Below are 21,840 nucleotides of genomic sequence, written 5' to 3'. Positions count from 1 at the left end.
GTGTTTATGTGTTTATATTCACACGGTGTTTATGTTCACATAGTGTTTATATTCATACAGTGTTTATATTCACACAGTGTTTATATTCACACAGTGTTTATGTTCACACAGTGTTTATATTCACACGGTGTTTATGTTCACACTGTGTTTTGTATTCACAGTGTTTATGTTCACACAGTGTTTATGTGTTTATATTCACACGGTGTTTATGTTCACACAGTGTTTATATTCACACGGTGTTTATGTTCACACTGTGTTTTGTATTCACAGTGTTTATGTTCACACAGTGTTTATGTGTTTATATTCACACGGTGTTTATGTTCACACAGTGTTTATGTTCACACAGTGTTTATATTCACACGGTGTTTATGTTCACACAGTGTTTATATTCACACTGTGTTTATGTTCACACAGTATTTATGTTCACACAGTGTTTATATTCACACAGTGTTTATATTCACACAGTGTTTATGTTCACACAGTGTTTATGTGTTTATATTCACACGGTGTTTATGTTCACACAGTGTTTAGTATTCACAGTGTTTATGATCACACAGTGTTTATGTGTTTATATTCACACTGTGTTTATGTTCACACAGTGTTTTGTATTCACAATGTTTATGTTCACACAGTGTTTATGTGTTTATATTCACACGGTGTTTATGTTCACATAGTGTTTATATTCATACAGTGTTTATATTCACACAGTGTTTATATTCACACAGTGTTTATGTTCACACAGTGTTTATATTCACATAGTGTTTATGTTCACACAGTGTTTATGTTCGCACAGTGTTTATATTCACACAGTGTTTATATTCACACAGTGTTTATATTCACACAGTGTTTATGTTCACACAGTGTTTATATTCACACAGTGTTTATATTCACACAGTGTTTATGTTCACACAGTGTTTATATTCACACAGTGTTTATATTCACAGTGTTTATGTTCACACACTGTTTATGTTCACACAGTGTTTATGTGTTTATATTCACACAGTGTTTATGTTCACACAGTGTTTATGTGTTTATATTCACACAGTGTTTATATTCACACAGTGTTTATGTTCGCACAGTGTTTATGTTCACACAGTGTTTATATTCACACAGTGTTTATATTCACACAGTGTTTATATTCACGCAGTGTTTATGTTCACACAGTGTTTATATTCGCACAGTGTTTTTGTTCACACAGTGTTTATATTCACACAGTGTTTATATTCACACAGTGTTTATATTCACACAGTGTTTATATTCACACAGTCTTTATGTTCACACAGTGTTTATGTTTACACAGTGTTTATGTGTTTATATTCACACAGTGTTTATGTTCACACAGTGTTTATGTTCACACAGTGTTTATGTTCACACAGTGTTTATATTCACACAGTGTTTATGTTCACACAGTGTTTATGTTCACACAGTGTTTATGTTCACACAGTGTTTATGTTCACACAGTATTTATGTTCACACGGTGTTTATGTTCACACAGTGTTTATGTTCACGCAGTGTTTATGTTGACATAATGTTTATGTTCACACAGTGTTTATGTTCACACAGTGTTTATGTTCACACAGTGTTTATATTCACACAGTGTTTATGTTCACAGTGTTTATATTGACGCAGTGTTTATGTTCACACAGTGTTTATATTCACACAGTGTTTATATTCACACAGTGTTTATGTTCATAGTGTTTATATTCAAACAGTGTTTATGTTCACACAGTGTTTATGTTCACACAGTGTTTATGTTCACACAGTGTTTATATTCACACAGTGTTTATATTCACACAGTCTTTATGTTCACACAGTGTTTATGTTTACACAGTGTTTATGTGTTTATATTCACACAGTGTTTATGTTCACACAGTGTTTATGTTCACACAGTGTTTATGTTCACACAGTGTTTATATTCACTCAGTGTTTATGTTCACACAGTGTTTATGTTCACACAGTTTTTATTCACACAGTGTTTATGTTCACACAGTGTTTATATTCACACAGTGTTTATATTCAAACAGTGTTTATGTTCACACAGTGTTTATGTGTTTATATTCACACAGTGTTTATGTTCACACAGTGTTTATGTATTTATATTCACACAGTGTTTATATTCACACAGTGTTTTTATTCACACAGTGTTTATATTCACACAGTGTTTATATTCACACAGTGTTTATGTGTTTATATTCACACAGTGTTTATGTTCACACAGTTTTTATGTATTTATATTCACACAGTGTTTATATTCACACAGTGTTTATGTTCACACAGTGTTTATGTGTTTATATTCACACAGTGTTTATATTCACATCGTGTTTATGTTCACACAGTGTTTATATTCACACAGTGTTTATATTCACACAGTGTTTATGTGTTTATATTCACATAGTATTTATGTTCACACAGTGTTTTTGTTCACAGTGTTTATATTCACATAGTGTTTATGTTCACACAGTCTTTATGTTCACACAGTGTTTATATTCACGTCGTGTTTATGTTCACACAATGTTTATGTTCACACAGTGTTTATATTCACACTGTTTATATTCACACAGTGTTTATGTTCACACAGTGTTTATGTGTTTATATTCACACAGTGTTTATATTCACATCGTGTTTATGTTCACACAGTGTTTATGTTCACACAGTGTTTATGTGTTTACATTCACACAGTGTTTATATTCACACAGTGTTTATGTTCACACAGTGTTTATGTTCACACAGTGTTTATGTGTTTATATTCACACGTTGTTTATGTTCACATAGTGTTTATATTCATACAGTGTTTATATTCACACAGTGTTTATATTCACACGGTGTTTATGTTCACACAGTGTTTATATTCACACAGTGTTTATGTTCACACAGTGTTTATATTCACACGGTGTTTATGTTCACACAGTGTTTATATTCACACAGTGTTTATGTTCACACAGTGTTTATGTTCACACAGTGTTTATATTCACACTGTGTTTATGTTCACATAGTGTTTATGTGTTTATATTCACACGGTGTTTATGTTCACACAGTGTTTTGTATTCACAGTGTTTATGTTCACACAGTGTTGATGTGTTTATATTCACACGGTGTTTATGTTCACATAGTGTTTATATTCATACAGTGTTTATATTCACACAGTGTTTATATTCACACAGTGTTTATATTCACACAGTGTTTATGTTCACACAGTGTTTATATTCACATAGTGTTCATGTTCACACAGTGTTTATGTTCACACAGTGTTTATATTCACACAGTGTTTATGTTCACACAGTGTTTATATTCACACAGTGTTTATATTCACAGTGTTTATGTTCACACACTGTTTATGTTCACACAGTGTTTATATTCATACAGTGTTTATATTCACACAGTGTTTATATTCATACAGTGTTTATTTTCATACAGTGTTTATATTCACACAGTGTTTATATTCATACAGTGTTTATATTCACACAGTGTTTATATTCACACAGTGTTTATGTTCGCACAGTGTTTATTTTCACACAGTGTTTATATTCACACAGTGTTTATGTTCACACAGTGTTTATATTCACACAGTGTTTATACTCACAGTGTTTATGTTCACACACTGTTTATGTTCACACAGTGTTTATGTGTTTATATTCACACAGTGTTTATATTCACGCAGTGTTTATGTTCACACAGTGTTTATGTGTTTATATTCACACAGTGTTTATATTCACATCGTGTTTATGTTCACGCAGTGTTTATATTCACACAGTGTTTATATTCACACAGTGTTTATGTTCACACAGTGTTTATATTCACACGGTGTTTATGTTCACATAGTGTTTATATTCATACAGTGTTTATATTCACACAGTGTTTATATTCACACAGTGTTTATGTTCACATAGTGTTTATATTCATACAGTGTTTATATTCACACAGTGTTTATATTCACACAGTGTTTATGTTCACATAGTGTTTATATTCATACAGTGTTTATATTCACACAGTGTTTATATTCACACAGTGTTTATATTCACACGGTGTTTATGTTCACACAGTGTTTTGTATTCACAGTGTTTATGTTCACACGGTGTTTATGTGTTTATATTCACACGGTGTTTATGTCCACACAGTGTTTTGTATTCACAGTGTTTATGTTCACACAGTGTTTATGTGTTTATATTCACACGGTGTTTATGTTCACACTGTGTTTTGTATTCACAGTGTTTATGTTCACACAGTGTTTATGTGTTTATATTCACACAGTGTTTATGTTCACACAGTGTTTATATTCACACGGTGTTTATGTTCACACAGTGTTTATATTCACACAGTGTTTATGTTCACACAGTGTTTATATTCACACAGTGTTTATGTTCACACAGTGTTTATGTTCACACAGTGTTTATGTGTTTATATTCACACGGTGTTTATGTTCACACTGTGTTTATGTTCACACAGTGTTTATGTGTTTATATTCACACGGTGTTTATATTCACACAGTGTTTATGTTCACACGGTGTTTATGTTCACACAGTGTTTATGTGTTTATATTCACACGGTGTTTATGTTCACACAGTGTTTATGTTCACACAGTGTTTATATTCACACAGTGTTTATATTCACACAGTGTTTATGTTCACACAGTGTTTATGTTCACACAGTGTTTATGTGTTTATATTCACACGGTGTTTATGCTCACACAGTGTTTATTATTCACAGTGTTTATGATCACACAGTGTTTAGTATTCACAGTGTTTATGATCACACAGTGTTTATGTGTTTATATTCACACTGTGTTTATGTTCACATAGTGTTTATGTGTTTATATTCACACGGTGTTTATGTTCACACAGTGTTTTGTATTCACAGTGTTGATGTTCACACAGTGTTGATGTGTTTATATTCACACGGTGTTTATGTTCACATAGTGTTTATATTCATACAGTGTTTATATTCACACAGTGTTTATATTCACACAGTGTTTATATTCACACAGTGTTTATGTTCACACAGTGTTTATATTCACATAGTGTTTATGTTCACACAGTGTTTATGTTCACACAGTGTTTATATTCACACAGTGTTTATGTTCACACAGTGTTTATATTCACACAGTGTTTATATTCACAGTGTTTATGTTCACACACTGTTTATGTTCACACAGTGTTTATATTCATACAGTGTTTATATTCACACAGTGTTTATATTCATACAGTGTTTATTTTCATACAGTGTTTATATTCACCCAGTGTTTATATTCATACAGTGTTTATATTCACACAGTGTTTATATTCACACAGTGTTTATGTTCGCACAGTGTTTATTTTCACACAGTGTTTATATTCACACAGTGTTTATGTTCACACAGTGTTTATATTCACACAGTGTTTATACTCACAGTGTTTATGTTCACACACTGTTTATGTTCACACAGTGTTTATGTGCTTATATTCACACAGTGTTTATATTCACGCAGTGTTTATGTTCACACAGTGTTTATGTGTTTATATTCACACAGTGTTTATATTCACATCGTGTTTATGTTCACGCAGTGTTTATATTCACACAGTGTTTATATTCACACAGTGTTTATGTTCACACAGTGTTTATATTCACACGGTGTTTATGTTCACATAGTGTTTATATTCATACAGTGTTTATATTCACACAGTGTTTATATTCACACAGTGTTTATGTTCACATAGTGTTTATATTCATACAGTGTTTATATTCACACAGTGTTTATATTCACACAGTGTTTATGTTCACATAGTGTTTATATTCATACAGTGTTTATATTCACACAGTGTTTATATTCACACAGTGTTTATATTCACACGGTGTTTATGTTCACACAGTGTTTTGTATTCACAGTGTTTATGTTCACACGGTGTTTATGTGTTTATATTCACACGGTGTTTATGTCCACACAGTGTTTTGTATTCACAGTGTTTATGTTCACACAGTGTTTATGTGTTTATATTCACACGGTGTTTATGTTCACACTGTGTTTTGTATTCACAGTGTTTATGTTCACACAGTGTTTATGTGTTTATATTCACACAGTGTTTATGTTCACACAGTGTTTATATTCACACGGTGTTTATGTTCACACAGTGTTTATATTCACACAGTGTTTATGTTCACACAGTGTTTATATTCACACAGTGTTTATGTTCACACAGTGTTTATGTTCACACAGTGTTTATGTGTTTATATTCACACGGTGTTTATGTTCACACTGTGTTTATGTTCACACAGTGTTTATGTGTTTATATTCACACGGTGTTTATATTCACACAGTGTTTATGTTCACACAGTGTTTATGTTCACACGGTGTTTATGTTCACACAGTGTTTATGTGTTTATATTCACACGGTGTTTATGTTCACACAGTGTTTATGTTCACACAGTGTTTATATTCACACAGTGTTTATATTCACACAGTGTTTATGTTCACACAGTGTTTATGTTCACACAGTGTTTATGTGTTTATATTCACACGGTGTTTATGCTCACACAGTGTTTAGTATTCACAGTGTTTATGATCACACAGTGTTTATGTGTTTATATTCACACAGTGTTTATGTTCACACGGTGTTTATGTTCACACAGTGTTTATGTGTTTATATTCACACAGTGTTTATATTCACACAGTGTTTATATTCACACAGTGTTTATGTTCACACAGTGTTTATATTCACATAGTGTTTATGTTCACACAGTGTTTATGTTCACACAGTGTTTATATTCACACAGTGTTTATGTTCACACAGTGTTTATATTCACACAGTGTTTATATTCACAGTGTTTATGTTCACACACTGTTTATGTTCACACAGTGTTTATATTCATACAGTGTTTATATTCACACAGTGTTTATATTCATACAGTGTTTATTTTCATACAGTGTTTTTATTCACACAGTGTTTATATTCATACAGTGTTTATATTCACACAGTGTTTATATTCACACAGTGTTTATGTTCGCACAGTGTTTATTTTCACACAGTGTTTATATTCACACAGTGTTTATGTTCACACAGTGTTTATATTCACACAGTGTTTATACTCACAGTGTTTATGTTCACACACTGTTTACGTTCACACAGTGTTTATGTGTTTATATTCACACAGTGTTTATATTCACGCAGTGTTTATGTTCACACAGTGTTTATGTGTTTATATTCACACAGTGTTTATATTCACATCGTGTTTATGTTCACGCAGTGTTTATATTCACACAGTGTTCATATTCACACAGTGTTTATGTTCACACAGTGTTTATATTCACACGGTGTTTATGTTCACATAGTGTTTATATTCATACAGTGTTTATATTCACACAGTGTTTATATTCACACAGTGTTTATGTTCACATAGTGTTTATATTCATACAGTGTTTATATTCACACAGTGTTTATATTCACACAGTGTTTATGTTCACATAGTGTTTATATTCATACAGTGTTTATATTCACACAGTGTTTATATTCACACAGTGTTTATATTCACACGGTGTTTATGTTCACACAGTGTTTTGTATTCACAGTGTTTATGTTCACACGGTGTTTATGTGTTTATATTCACACAGTGTTTATATTCACACGGTGTTTATGTTCACACAGTGTTTTGTATTCACAGTGTTTATGTTCACACAGTGTTTATGTGTTTATATTCACACGGTGTTTATGTCCACACAGTGTTTTGTATTCACAGTGTTTATGTTCACACAGTGTTTATGTGTTTATATTCACACGGTGTTTATGTTCACACTGTGTTTTGTATTCACAGTGTTTATGTTCACACAGTGTTTATGTGTTTATATTCACACAGTGTTTATGTTCACACAGTGTTTATATTCACACGGTGTTTATGTTCACACAGTGTTTATATTCACACAGTGTTTATGTTCACACAGTGTTTATATTCACACAGTGTTTATGTTCACACAGTGTTTATGTTCACACAGTGTTTATGTGTTTATATTCACACGGTGTTTATGTTCACACTGTGTTTATGTTCACACAGTGTTTATGTGTTTATATTCACACGGTGTTTATATTCACACAGTGTTTATGTTCACACGGTGTTTATGTTCACACAGTGTTTATGTGTTTATATTCACACGGTGTTTATGTTCACACAGTGTTTATGTGTTTATATTCACACAGTGTTTATATTCACACAGTGTTTATATTCACACAGTGTTTATATTCACACAGTGTTTATGTTCACACTGTGTTTATGTTCACACAGTGTTTATGTGTTTATATTCACACGGTGTTTATGTTCACACAGTGTTTTGTATTCACAGTGTTTATGTTCACACAGTGTTTATGTGTTTATATTCACACGGTGTTTATGTTCACATAGTGTTTATATTCATACAGTGTTTATATTCACACAGTGTTTATATTCACACAGTGTTTATGTTCACACAGTGTTTATATTCACACGGTGTTTATGTTCACACTGTGTTTTGTATTCACAGTGTTTATGTTCACACAGTGTTTATGTGTTTATATTCACACGGTGTTTATGTTCACACAGTGTTTATATTCACACGGTGTTTATGTTCACACTGTGTTTTGTATTCACAGTGTTTATGTTCACACAGTGTTTATGTGTTTATATTCACACGGTGTTTATGTTCACACAGTGTTTATGTTCACACAGTGTTTATATTCACACGGTGTTTATGTTCACACAGTGTTTATATTCACACTGTGTTTATGTTCACACAGTATTTATGTTCACACAGTGTTTATATTCACACAGTGTTTATATTCACACAGTGTTTATGTTCACACAGTGTTTATGTGTTTATATTCACACGGTGTTTATGTTCACACAGTGTTTAGTATTCACAGTGTTTATGATCACACAGTGTTTATGTGTTTATATTCACACTGTGTTTATGTTCACACAGTGTTTTGTATTCACAATGTTTATGTTCACACAGTGTTTATGTGTTTATATTCACACGGTGTTTATGTTCACATAGTGTTTATATTCATACAGTGTTTATATTCACACAGTGTTTATATTCACACAGTGTTTATGTTCACACAGTGTTTATATTCACATAGTGTTTATGTTCACACAGTGTTTATGTTCGCACAGTGTTTATATTCACACAGTGTTTATATTCACACAGTGTTTATATTCACACAGTATTTATGTTCACACAGTGTTTATATTCACACAGTGTTTATATTCACACAGTGTTTATGTTCACACAGTGTTTATGTGTTTATATTCACACGGTGTTTATGTTCACACAGTGTTTAGTATTCACAGTGTTTATGATCACACAGTGTTTATGTGTTTATATTCACACTGTGTTTATGTTCACACAGTGTTTTGTATTCACAATGTTTATGTTCACACAGTGTTTATGTGTTTATATTCACACGGTGTTTATGTTCACATAGTGTTTATATTCATACAGTGTTTATATTCACACAGTGTTTATATTCACACAGTGTTTATGTTCACACAGTGTTTATATTCACATAGTGTTTATGTTCACACAGTGTTTATGTTCGCACAGTGTTTATATTCACACAGTGTTTACATTCACACAGTGTTTATATTCACACAGTGTTTATATTCACTCAGTGTTTATATTCACACAGTGTTTATATTCATACAGTGTTTATATTCACACAGTGTTTATATTCACACAGTGTTTATGTTCACACAGTGTTTATATTCACACAGTGTTTATATTCACAGTGTTTATGTTCACACACTGTTTATGTTCACACAGTGTTTATGTGTTTATATTCACACAGTGTTTATGTTCACACAGTGTTTATGTGTTTATATTCACACAGTGTTTATATTCACACAGTGTTTATGTTCGCACAGTGTTTATATTCACACAGTGTTTATATTCACACAGTGTTTATATTCACACAGTGTTTATGTTCACACAGTGTTTATATTCACACAGTGTTTATGTTCACACAGTGTTTATGTTCACACAGTGTTTATATTCACACAGTGTTTATGTTCGCACAGTGTTTATGTTCACACAGTGTTTATATTCACACAGTGTTTATATTCACACAGTGTTTATATTCACACAGTGTTTATGTTCACACAGTGTTTATATTCACACAGTGTTTATGTTCACACAGTGTTTATATTCACACAGTGTTTATGTTCACACAGTGTTTATGTTCACAGTGTTTATGTTGACACAGTGTTTATGTTCACACAGTGTTTATGTTCACACAGTGTTTATGTTCACGGTGTTTATGTTGACATAATGTTTATGTTCACACAGTGTTTATGTTCACACAGTGTTAATGTTCACTGTGTTTATATTCACATAGTGTTTATGTTCACACAGTGTTTATATTCACACAGTGTTTATGTTCACACAGAGTTTATATTCACAGTGTTTATGTTCACACATTTTTTTTATTCACACAGTGTTTATGTTCACACAGTGTTTATATTCACACAGTGTTTATGTTCACACAGAGTTTATATTCACACAGTGTTTATGTTCACACAGTGTTTATATTCACACAGTCTTTATGTTCACACAGTGTTTATATTCACACAGTGTTTATATTCACACAGTGTTTATGTTCACACGGTGTTTATGTTCACACAGTGTTTATATTCACACAGTGTTTATGTTCACACCGTGTTTATGTTCACACAGTGTTTTTGTTCACAGTGTTTATATTCACACAGTGTTTATGTTCACACAGTGTTTATGTTCACACAGTGTTTTTGTTCACAGTGTTTATATTCACACAGTGTTTATGTTCACACAGTGTTTATATTCACACAGTGTTTATGTTCACGCAGTGTTTATATTCACACAGTGTTTATATTCACACAGTGTCTATGTTCACACAGTGTTTATGTTCACATAGTGTTTATGTTCACACAATGTTTATATTCACACAGTGTCTATGTTCACACAGTGTTTATGTTCACATAGTGTTTATGTTCACACAATGTTTATATTCACACAGTGTTTATGTTCACACAGTGTTTATGTTCACACAGTGTTTATGTTCACACAATGTTTATATTCACACAGTGTTTATGTTCACTCAGTGTTTATATTCACACAGTGTTTATGGTCACGCAGTGTTTATATTCACAGTGTTTATGTTGATATCATGTTTATGTTCACACAGTGTTTATGTTCACACAGTGTTTATATTCACACAGTGTTTATGTTCACACAGTGTTTATGTTCACACAATGTTTATATTCACACAGTGTTTATGTTCACACAGTGTTTATGTTCACACAGTGTTTATGTTCACACAATGTTTATATTCACACAGTGTTTATGTTCACTCAGTGTTTATATTCACACAGTGTTTATGTTCACGCAGTGTTTATATTCACAGTGTTTATGTTGATATCATGTTTATGTTCACACAGTGTTTATGTTCACACAGTGTTTATATTCACACAGTGTTTATGTTCACACCGTGTTTATGTTCACACAGTGTTTATGTTTGCACAGTGTCGATGTTCACACAGCATTCATATTCGTACGATCAATATGTTCGCACAGCGTTTATGTTCGCACAGCGTATATGTCGCAATGCCATGTGACGGTAAAGTGGTAGTCTGACTGTCTCCAGCCAATAGATCACACTGGCTTTCTATACATCATTTTATTGCAAATATTCCACAAGTTATTAAACAGCAAGAAGAAGAACAATTTCACTTTCAAATACATTGTTTCCTTAAAGGCTCGCTGCATTAACTTCCACCTCAGTGTTCAAACTGTTGCAAATCTCCATGTTATAGAATTTGATGCACTTCACTTTCCAAACAATTCAAGGATACAAAATAATTTAGGTTTGCACATCACTGAAGAAAATCCCAAGCTTTCTGACAGATTGGACTGTACCAGGCATCGAGGCAGAGCTTCAGGCAGGACCCACCACAATCCCCCCATCAGAACCCTCACCATTGAGAATCCCCCCATCAGAACCCTCACCAGGATTACTCCACTCCCCTCCTCTTTCTATTTGCCCACCCAACACAGTACAGAAGGGGACCAAGTCCTGGAATCACCCTGTATTGACTGAGCTTATGGCAGCATACAGTTCACAGTCACTGCCTCCATCAGGGAATTGGGGAATTTGTGCGTTAACAGAAGAGAGAATGTGTGGACCATGGATCTAACTCGCACAAAACTCTCCCGGGATAGGGGCTGAGTAAAATGTAGACAAGATCCGTAACACACACTCTTCACCTGTTGCTGTACAACCTGCTACACCTGGGGAGGGAGTGGCTTCATCGTATTGTCACTGGATTAGCAATCCAGCGATCCAGGGTAATGCTTTGGGGACCAGGGTTCAAATCCCACCATGGCAGATGGTGAAATTTGAATTCAATAAAAAAAACCTGGAATTAAAAATCTAATGATGACGCAAAAACCCATCTGGTTCACTAATGTCCTTTAGGGAAAGAAATCTGCCGTCCTTACCTGGTCTGGCCTCTACGTGACCCATGGCAATGTGGTTGACTGTCAATTGCCCTCTGAAGTGGCCTGGCAGGACACTCACTCCACGAGCAATTATGGATGAGGCTGGCCCTGCCATGAATGAATAAAATAACTCACCCCGCAGTCCCAATCAGCACACACCCTGTAACCCACACCCTATAGCACCCCCACCCTGCAACCCACATCCTATAGCACCCCCACCCTGCAACCCACATCCTATAGCACCCCCACCCTGCAACCCACATCCTATAGCACCCTCACCCTGTAACCCATACCCTATAGCAGCTATCTTGTAGCACCCACACCTTATAGCACCCATCCTATAGCACCCTCATCCTGCAACTCACACCCTATAGCACCCATCGTATAGCACTCCCACCCTACAACACCCCACCCTGCAACCTACACCCTATAGTTCCCCCACCCCGCAACCCACATCATATAGCACTCCACCCTGTAACCTACACTATATAGTCCCCCACCCTATAGCACCCCCATCCTACAGCACTCCCACCCTGTAACCCACACCTTATAGCACCTATCCTATAGCATGCCCACCCAGCAACACACACCCTTTCGCACCCCCACCCTGTAACCCATACCCTATAGCACCCATCCTGTAGCACCCACACCCTATAGCTCCCATCCTATAGTACCCTCATCCTGCAACCTACACCCTATAGCACCCCCACTCTGCAGTCCACGCCCTACAGCACCCCAACCCTACAGCACCTCATCCTGCAACCTACACCTTATAGTCCCTCCACCCTGCAACATACACCCTATAGCACCCCTCCCTGCAACTCACACCCTATAGCACCCCTCCCTGCAACTCACACCCTATAGCACCCCTCCCTGCAACTCACACCCTATAGCACCCCTCCCTGCAACCTACACCCTATAGCACCCTCCCTGCAACTCACACCCTATAGCACCCCTCCCTGCAACCTACACCCTATAGCACCCCTCCCTGTAACTCACACCCTATAGCACCCCTCCCTGCAACCTATAGCCCCCACCTTATAGCACCCCCATCCTACAGCACCCCCACCCTGTAATTCACAACCTACAGCACCCATCCTATAGCACCCCCTCCCTAGAATCCACAATTTATCACCTTATAGCGCCAATCCTATAGCATGCCCACCTAGCAAAACACACCCTATAGCACCCTCACCCTATCGCACCCCAATTCTGCAACCCCCACCCTATAACACCCCATCCTATAACCCACACCTTATAGCACCTAACCTATTGCATGCCCACCCAGCAACACACACCCTATAGCACTCCCACTCTGTAACCCACAACCTATAGCACCCACCCTATAACACCTTCACCTTGCCACCTGCACCCTATAGCGCCATCCTGTAGTTCCCCCATCCTGAAACCTATAGCATCCACCCTATAGCACCCCCACCCTGTAACCCACAACCTATAGCGCCCACCCTATAGCACCTTCACCTTGACACCTGCACCCTATCGCGCCTATCCTAAAGCTCCCACACCCTGCACCATATAGCACCCATCCTATAGTTCCCCCACCCTGCACCTATCGCATCCACCCTATAGCACCCCACCCTGCAACCCACACCCTATAGCACCCATCCTATAGCACGCCAAACTTGCCTGATGTACCCTATAGCGCCCATCCTATAGCATTCTCACCCTGTAACCTGCACCCTATAGCACCCATCCCATAGCACCCTCACCCTGTAACCTGCACTTTATAGCACCCATCCCATAGCACCCTCACCCTGTAACCCACACCTTATAGCACCCATCCCATAGCACCCTCACCCTGTAACCTGCACCCTATAGCACCCATTCTATTGGTGGAATTCTCCGGCCAGGCTGTCCAAAAGCCAGAAATTCCCACCCGACTTTCAATGGGGTTTCACATTCTCCGCAACCCGTCCACTAAAACTCCAGTGGTGGGCAGGATGGGAGAATTCCGGCCTCCAGTTCCCCAGCCTGCAACCTGCACCGTATAGCACCCATCCTATAGCTCCCCCAACCCTGCAACCAATATCATCCATCCGATAGCAACCCCCACGCTGTAACCCATACCCAAAGCACCCATCCCATAGCACCCATTCCATAACACCCCCACCTTATAGAATCTATCATATAGCACCCCACCTTACCACCTGCACCCTATAGCACCCATCCCATAGCACCACCACCCTGCAATCCACACCCTTTAGCACCCATCCTATAGCATCCCCACCCTGGAACCCACACCTTAAGCATCTATCCTATAGCGCCCCCACCTTGCCATCTGCACCCTACAGCACCCATTCTATAGTTCCCCCACCCTGAAACCTATAGTATCCAACTTATAGCACCCCCACCCAGCAACACACACCCTATAGCACCTATCCTAAAGCACTGCACAGCCGGCAACCCACATCCTATGGCACCCACACTCTTCTACATCCACCTTGCCACACATGCCCTATAGCACCCATTCTATAGCACCCCCACCCTGCAACCCACACCCTATAGCATCCATCCTTCAGCACCTCAACCCTGCAACTTGCACCCTATAGCACCTATGCTATAGCACCTTTACCCCATAGCACCCTCACCCTACATGTCACACTCTATAGCATCCACCACAGAGCAGCTGACATCTACTGTCTTTGGAAACCTTCACTTCACCTCCCATGTGCTCAGTCATGCAACAACACCCCATGGCCAGAATTCTCCAACCTTACCTGAGGCTGGGATTCTCCAGTCCTGCTGCAGGAAATGGAATCTTGGCTCAGCGCCAAATTCTCCATTCGCGCCGGTGGACCGAACGAGATCGGAGATTCCTGGCCCACAAAGCTCCTGTCCCTCATCCCACCCACATTTAGTCTTGACCCCAACAACAGCACCGATCCCTCAACACCCCTCACAGAACACCCCCCTCCCCCCCAAACCCCGGGATACGCTGTCTCTCCCCTCCATCCCCTGCCCCCCTTCCCCCCCCCCCCCCCCCCCCCCCGCCCCCGGCCAAGGATACGCTATCCGCCTCACCCCCACCCCTGGGATACACTGTTCGTTCCCCATCTCCTTGGGACATAAACTGATTCCCTAACCTGCCTGTGTTTGAGTTGGTTACTGGAGTGACAGTGAGTAACAGTGCGGTCTCCCCATCTCTCTGTAACATTAGCTGTCCCCAGAGAATTACTTGATATAAATGCCTCAAACCATCATTTATTCACATTGCTTCACAAAGCTGCATCCATTAGAGAGAGTCGGACAATGCCAGGAGTTAATTCTGGAGATAAGAACCATTGTATTTTTCTTGTAGGTTCAGAGGTTCACAATTAGGAGTGTATTCAATCATCATCGTTCCCTCCCCCAGCTCCACTCTCCTCTCCTCTCCCAGATGGGTTTGCAGCCTCTGGTGATCTTCCTGGTCCAGTCTTCTGTCTCAGATCCTGCTTTCAGCGAATAATCTCACAAATAGAAGCGTCCAGTCCATTCCATTGAAGTGCTGCACCCACAGATCCAGTTTGTACAGTTGCAGCCAGGCTGCCTGTCTCTGTAAATATTAAACACTGTCACACCCTCCAGGCTCGCTTTGACCAGAATGGACCAAGGAGATCACTTCTAAGCTCGTTGGTACAGCCAGATTGCAGTGATCATCACACATAACTGTAAGAGAGAGAGGGGAGAAGTGATTGGTTTTTGCAGCCTGTTCTTGGTTGGAATCCAGGCTGTCGCACCGATGCAGCGCTGAGGGAGTACCACACTGTGGGCGATGAAGCCTTTCCAATCGAACATTTACCTGGACTCTCAGATGGATATAAACGTTTCCTACAGCACTATTCCAAAGGGAAGTGGTCCCCTGCGTCCTGACCAATATTCGTCCCTCAGACAACATCACTAATTACAGATGATCTAGTTGTATGTGAAAGCTTGCTGTGGAATGGCCTGAGGTGGTGAATGGGGCTGATCTAATTTGCTTCTTTATTTCTTTGTATTTTTACAGAGTCCAGTGAGGTGAAGTGTGTGCTGTTCATTCTCTTATTTTGCAGTCTTTTAAACAGAGGAATACAAAATCAGCTCCAGTTTAGACCTCAGTAGAATATGACAAGGTCGATATCTATGGGGAACACAGAGGGATGGGAAACTCATCACTAAACTGCATTCTTTTTCTGTGAATTTTCAGCTTTAAATTTGCCCTTTAAACAGACCCCGAATGTTGCTGATACTGGGGGTGTCTGACTTCTCCCCCGGTTACAGTCTGAGTCAGACACGGATAGCTCAGCCCCTCATATCTCCATCCTTCCCACCCAGTGCTGCTGGAGATAAATGGGTGGAAGCCACTGGCAGACTCTAGAGGTGGAGATGCTGGTGTTGGACTGGGGTAAACACAGTAAGAGTTTTAACAACACCAGGTTAAAGTCCAACAGGTTTATTTGTAGCAAATGCCATTAGCTTTCGGAGCGCTGCTCCTTCGGCAGATGGAGTGGATATCTGCTCTCAAACAGGGCACAGAGACACAAAATCAAGTTACAGAATACTGATTAGAATGTGAATCTCTGGTTGGCTGTAGAGATTCGCATTCTAATCAGTATTCTGTAACTTGATTTCTGTGTCTGTGCCCTGTTGGAGAACAGAGACCACTCCATCTGACGAAGGAGCAGCAAGCTCCGAAAGCTTATGGTATTTGCTACCAAATAAACCTGTTGGACTTTAACCTGGTGTTGTGAGACTTCTTACTGTGCCTACCCCAGTCCAACGCCGGCATCTGCACATCATTAATACTTCAGCCTTAGGAAACTGTTGCTCATTATTCACCCAATATAAAGTTTTCATGATTTAAGAAACCTCTTTCAAATCTCCTGTTAGCCTTCTCTGCTATAAGAAGAACAATCCCAGCTCTTCCAGACTATTCACACAACTGTTATTCCTCACCGACAAGTCCATTTGAATAAATCTTTCCAAAATCTTCATCTCCTTCCTATAGGGACGATACCCAGAATCGGATACAATATAGTTGGAACCAAACCAGTATTCTACACTGGTCTAGTGTAATTTCCTGGCTTTTGTCCTCTATGTTTCCATTGATAAAGCAGCCCGTTGTAAGATTTTGATCATGGTATATTATTTCTTGGAGTTTTGTATAGGCTGGACTAATGTTAATAAACTTTCAAGTTAGCCCCATTTAGAATGGTCATATGGAATTATGTTAGAGAATGAACAGTCAAAGTAATGGGGGAACAGTAAAGCAGTTATCCTCAAACTACGACCCCTAGTTCTGAACTCCCCCCAACATCAGGAACATTCTTTCTGAATCTATTCTATCTAATCCTGTTAGAATTTTATAAATTTTTATGAGATTCCCTCTCACTCTTCTAAACTCCAGTGAATGTAATCCTAACCCACTTAGTCTGTCCTCATATGACAGACCTGCCATCCCAGGAATCAGCCTGGTAAACCTTCGCTGTACTCCCTCTGTAGCAAGGACATCCTTCCTCAGATAAAGACATGAAAACTGCACCCAATACCCTAGGTGTGGCTTCATCATTGCTCTATACAATTGCAGCAAAACATCCTGATTCCTACACTCAAATCCTCTCACTATGAAGGCCAATATACCATTTGCCTTCTTTACTGCCTGCTGTACCTGTGCACTTACCTTCAGTGACTAATGGGTGAGGACACCAAGGTCTTGCTGAGTATCTCTCTCTCTCAATTTACATCCATTTGAATAATAATCTATTATTCCTACCAAAATGGATAAATTCACATTTATCCACATTATACTGCATCTGCCATGCATATTCCAACTCACTCAGTCTGTCCAAATCACGCTGAAACATCTCTGCATCCTCCTCACAGCTCACCCTCCCACCCAATCTTTTATTATCTGCAGATTTGGAGATAATACATTTAGCTCCCTCTTTCAAATTATTAATATATAATGTGAACAGTTGGAGTCCTAGCACAGATCCCTGCAGTACCCCACTAGTCACTGACTGCCAATTGGAAAGAGACCCATTTATGCCAACTCTTTGCTTCCTATCTGCTAACCAGCTTTCTATCTCAAGACATTATCTGCATTCCCATGCGCTTTAATTTTATATAGTAGTCTGTTATGTGAGACCTTGTCGAAAGTCTTCTGAAAGTCTAAACAAACCATGTCCACCAGTTCTCCTCAGTCAACTCTACTAGTTACATTCTCAAAGAATTCCAATAGATTTGTCAAGCATGATTTCCCCTTTGTAAATCCATGCTGACTTTGTTTGATTATACCACTGCTTTCCAAATGCTGAGTTATGAAACCCTTGATAATGGACTCGAGCAACCTCCCCAGTACTGACGTTAGGCTCACTGGTCTATAATCTCGCTTAATACAGGGCTAAGGAAATTACGCCTTACAAGGGGACATATCTTAATACAGGACTCAGCAAAGGCACAGGACCAGGGGAATCTCTGTCTTATACAGGACTCAGAGTAGATAAGGGGAGTCACTGTCAGCAGAAACTCTTTCTCTTGAGATAAATGGTTTACATACAACAGACTGGAGGAGGAAGGTCATGGGAAGTTGAGATGGTCAGTTATTTCTGATGGACTTGCATGTCTTCAGTCTTCATATGTTGTTGAGATTAATGAAAGAATTACCTCAATGACTAGGATACAAATATTCATTATTCCAACCACGTAAAGATAAACTTCCAATTTGTCTATAATTAGTTCGAAGCAGCCCTGTAAAAGGGACAGAAAAAGACAGAATTGTTTTTATACTGTAATGACTTCAAATGAGGAAACAGCATTTCACCTCTGGCTAAATTCTATCAATTGAAAGTAGCTAGAATTATAAGAGTGCAGGGAGGGGAGATCTTCCTCTAACTTAATGTTAAGGTGGATTTGGAGTGTTATAAAGACCAGAAATAGTCTTTGGAGACCTCCACCTCAAATCTCCCACAGAAATACTGCACTGTACATCCCTGTCAAAAAACTGCCAGTCTCCTTTAAGACTCATCCCATATAAAGGGAGTCATGGCCAACAGTCCCTCTCCTCCATAAACCCAAAATAATAAACTCACTGGGAATGTAATGCTAGATGCTGTCACAAGTATCTTTGGGGCATGTATAGTTTGAAAGAGGCCATTTTATGTGCATAGGCTGAGGCTCAGAATTCCCTTGCTTGCACACCATTCTACAAAGTACTTTAATTTTTTTTCTGTCAGGACATTTACTGCTCCCTTCCCTCTGATCTGCTCAAAGTACTGTTGAGAAACCTAGAAATGGATTCCCTGTTGGAAATCATTTATTTTTAATTATGGGGAGGCAAGGGTGCAGGGCTTGTGGCGCAGTGGTGGTTTCCCTGCCTCTGGGACCCTAGAGACTACAGTTCAAGATCTATTTCAGGACCTAATGCCCACAGAAGGGGTATTCATAATGTGGCCAAACGGGATGTTTCTCTGGAGAGGCGAGATCTTGGGGGCACAGTTTAAAAATAAGGGGCTTCTCATCCAAGATGAAGATGAGGCGAAATGTTTTCTCTCAGGGGGTCGTGAGTCTCTCTTCCCCGTAGAGCAGTGGAGGCAGCATCATTGAATATTTTTAAGGCAGCGGGAGATAGATTTTCAACAAACAAGGGAGTCAAAGGTTATTGGAGGTGGGCAGGAATTTGGAGTTGGGGCCACAATCAGATCGGCCATGATCTTATTTAATGGCAGAGCAGGCTTTGAAGGACTGAATGGCCTACTCCTAATTTATGTATCATCAGCCTGTATATCATTTCAATATGCTTATGGCAGGCGGTAAGAGTGAGAATGTTTCCTGGTCAGCCATACTGCACAATGGCGGATGAACCTCTACAGTACTTTACTAAGAAGAATCATGGACCAATCCAATGGAAGTCCATGATCACCAACACTCTCTTTGAGCATGGCACCTGAAGGAGGAGGAGGATGGGGAGATGGGGGGAGGGGGGGGGGAGCGGCGGCGGGGGGTGTGGGGGAGAACATTCCAAAGGCTAGTTCAAAGACACTTAATAGTCAAACATCAGAGAAGATATCTCTTGCGTCCCAAAGGGTGTGTGTGTCTATGAGAGCAGGTTAGGGGCTTTGGTGAGGGCCTGGTTGATGGAGAGCTGTTTGTGCTCCTCGATTCACTGTGCCAGATCAGTGAGAGGTGGAATGATGTGCCAAGCATGGGTAGGTAGCACTGGTGCCAGTGAGGGCATGGGAATGGGTGAAAGGGTGGTGTCCAAGTAGGGGTGGTGGAGGGAAGAGCTAACTGCCTTTAGAAGAAGATTGACTGATCTCAGGGCCCTGTCTTTGTAAGACCTGTAATTGAGGAGCAGTGATGACGTATGGACGCTGTGGAGATGGTCACGATGATGAGTCCTGGGAGGAGTTTCATTCCCAGCTTAGGAACTTGGCAAGAACAGTCGAGAGACAGTGAGATCTCTGGAGGCTTTTGTTGCACAAAGACTCCAGGAGGAACTTCAATAATTGTAGAAATTGGCACATAAATAATTGTGGAAATTGAGAGATATTTTCTGGACAATGTTATTGGTTAAGCTGTATAATAATTGATCACCTCAGTCAGTACTTCTAACCTTTGAAAGTTGGACAGCAGCAGGGCAACAGTTCCCAGGGTTTACAAAACAAGATAGACATACTCGGTCCCTCCCCTGTCAATGGCGGCCATGTTTCCCACCATTGAAATTTGGGAACCTCATTTAATGCATTTGCATCTTATTATCGAGTCCACAGATGAGAATCATACCCCCACATCAAAAGCAGCCATCCACAGCGCCGTGATGTGAGAACAGCGCAAACCACAACTGGCTTCAAAAGGTGTGAACCTGGTGAGCAGACCTCCAACGGAGCTCAGAGATAAGCACAGTGCTCACCCAGTGGCTCCATGTGTTCAGAGAAGAGAGAAATTTGAGGGTTGACTTGGGGAAAACAAGGATTGAGTTGGGAGGGAGGGGTAGTTAGTGGACACCATAAGATGTGGGAGCAGGAGTAGAGTGCATGTCAGGGATAATGGGGGGGGTGGAAGTTCACAGGCAAATACGGAAAGCAATGTATTGGAGGATGCCTTCTGTTGCCGGACCACAGGCTTCTTGGAAAGGCCGCTCAAGAGGAGAGGAAACCTTGGACATAGGCTTCTTGGAGAGGCTGCACAGAGCGAAGGGGAGTCTAGGGTACAGTGTGGTGGGGTGGGTGGGGAGTCATCATGGGCTGACTGTCCCACTCAATTTGGTAGGGTGGGGGATGGGGGGAGGTGGTGGCTTCTGGAGGCGGGATGTTGTTGAGTGCAAGGTTAATTGAAAAACATGTCAATAATCAGCACCTCATTGCAGATAAGACTTTTCAACTTGAATTCAATTG

At 39.3% G+C, this 21,840-nt stretch overlaps 1 protein-coding gene across 1 annotated transcript in view; it reads right to left on the bottom strand.

Annotated features, from left to right (window-relative positions):
• Positions 1-15,672: 15,672 nt before the first annotated feature.
• The window catches only part of LOC144486825 (tetraspanin-18-like), a 33,066-nt gene continuing 26,898 nt past the window's right edge, over positions 15,673-21,840 (bottom strand). Inside the window, exons 7-8 of the mRNA XM_078204839.1 lie at positions 19,112-19,195; positions 15,673-16,135 (exon numbers count right to left, since the gene is read on the bottom strand). Of these exons, the coding sequence (XP_078060965.1) occupies positions 16,091-16,135; positions 19,112-19,195 (129 nt within the window). The 3' untranslated portion in view covers positions 15,673-16,090. The remainder of the gene's footprint in view (positions 16,136-19,111; positions 19,196-21,840) is intronic.

The sequence above is a fragment of the Mustelus asterias genome, unplaced genomic scaffold, assembly GCF_964213995.1.
Source record: "Mustelus asterias unplaced genomic scaffold, sMusAst1.hap1.1 HAP1_SCAFFOLD_476, whole genome shotgun sequence".
NCBI lineage: Eukaryota > Metazoa > Chordata > Chondrichthyes > Carcharhiniformes > Triakidae > Mustelus > Mustelus asterias.
The sequence above is the reverse complement of the archived record's forward strand: the minus strand, read 5'-3'. Positions and strand labels throughout refer to the sequence as shown.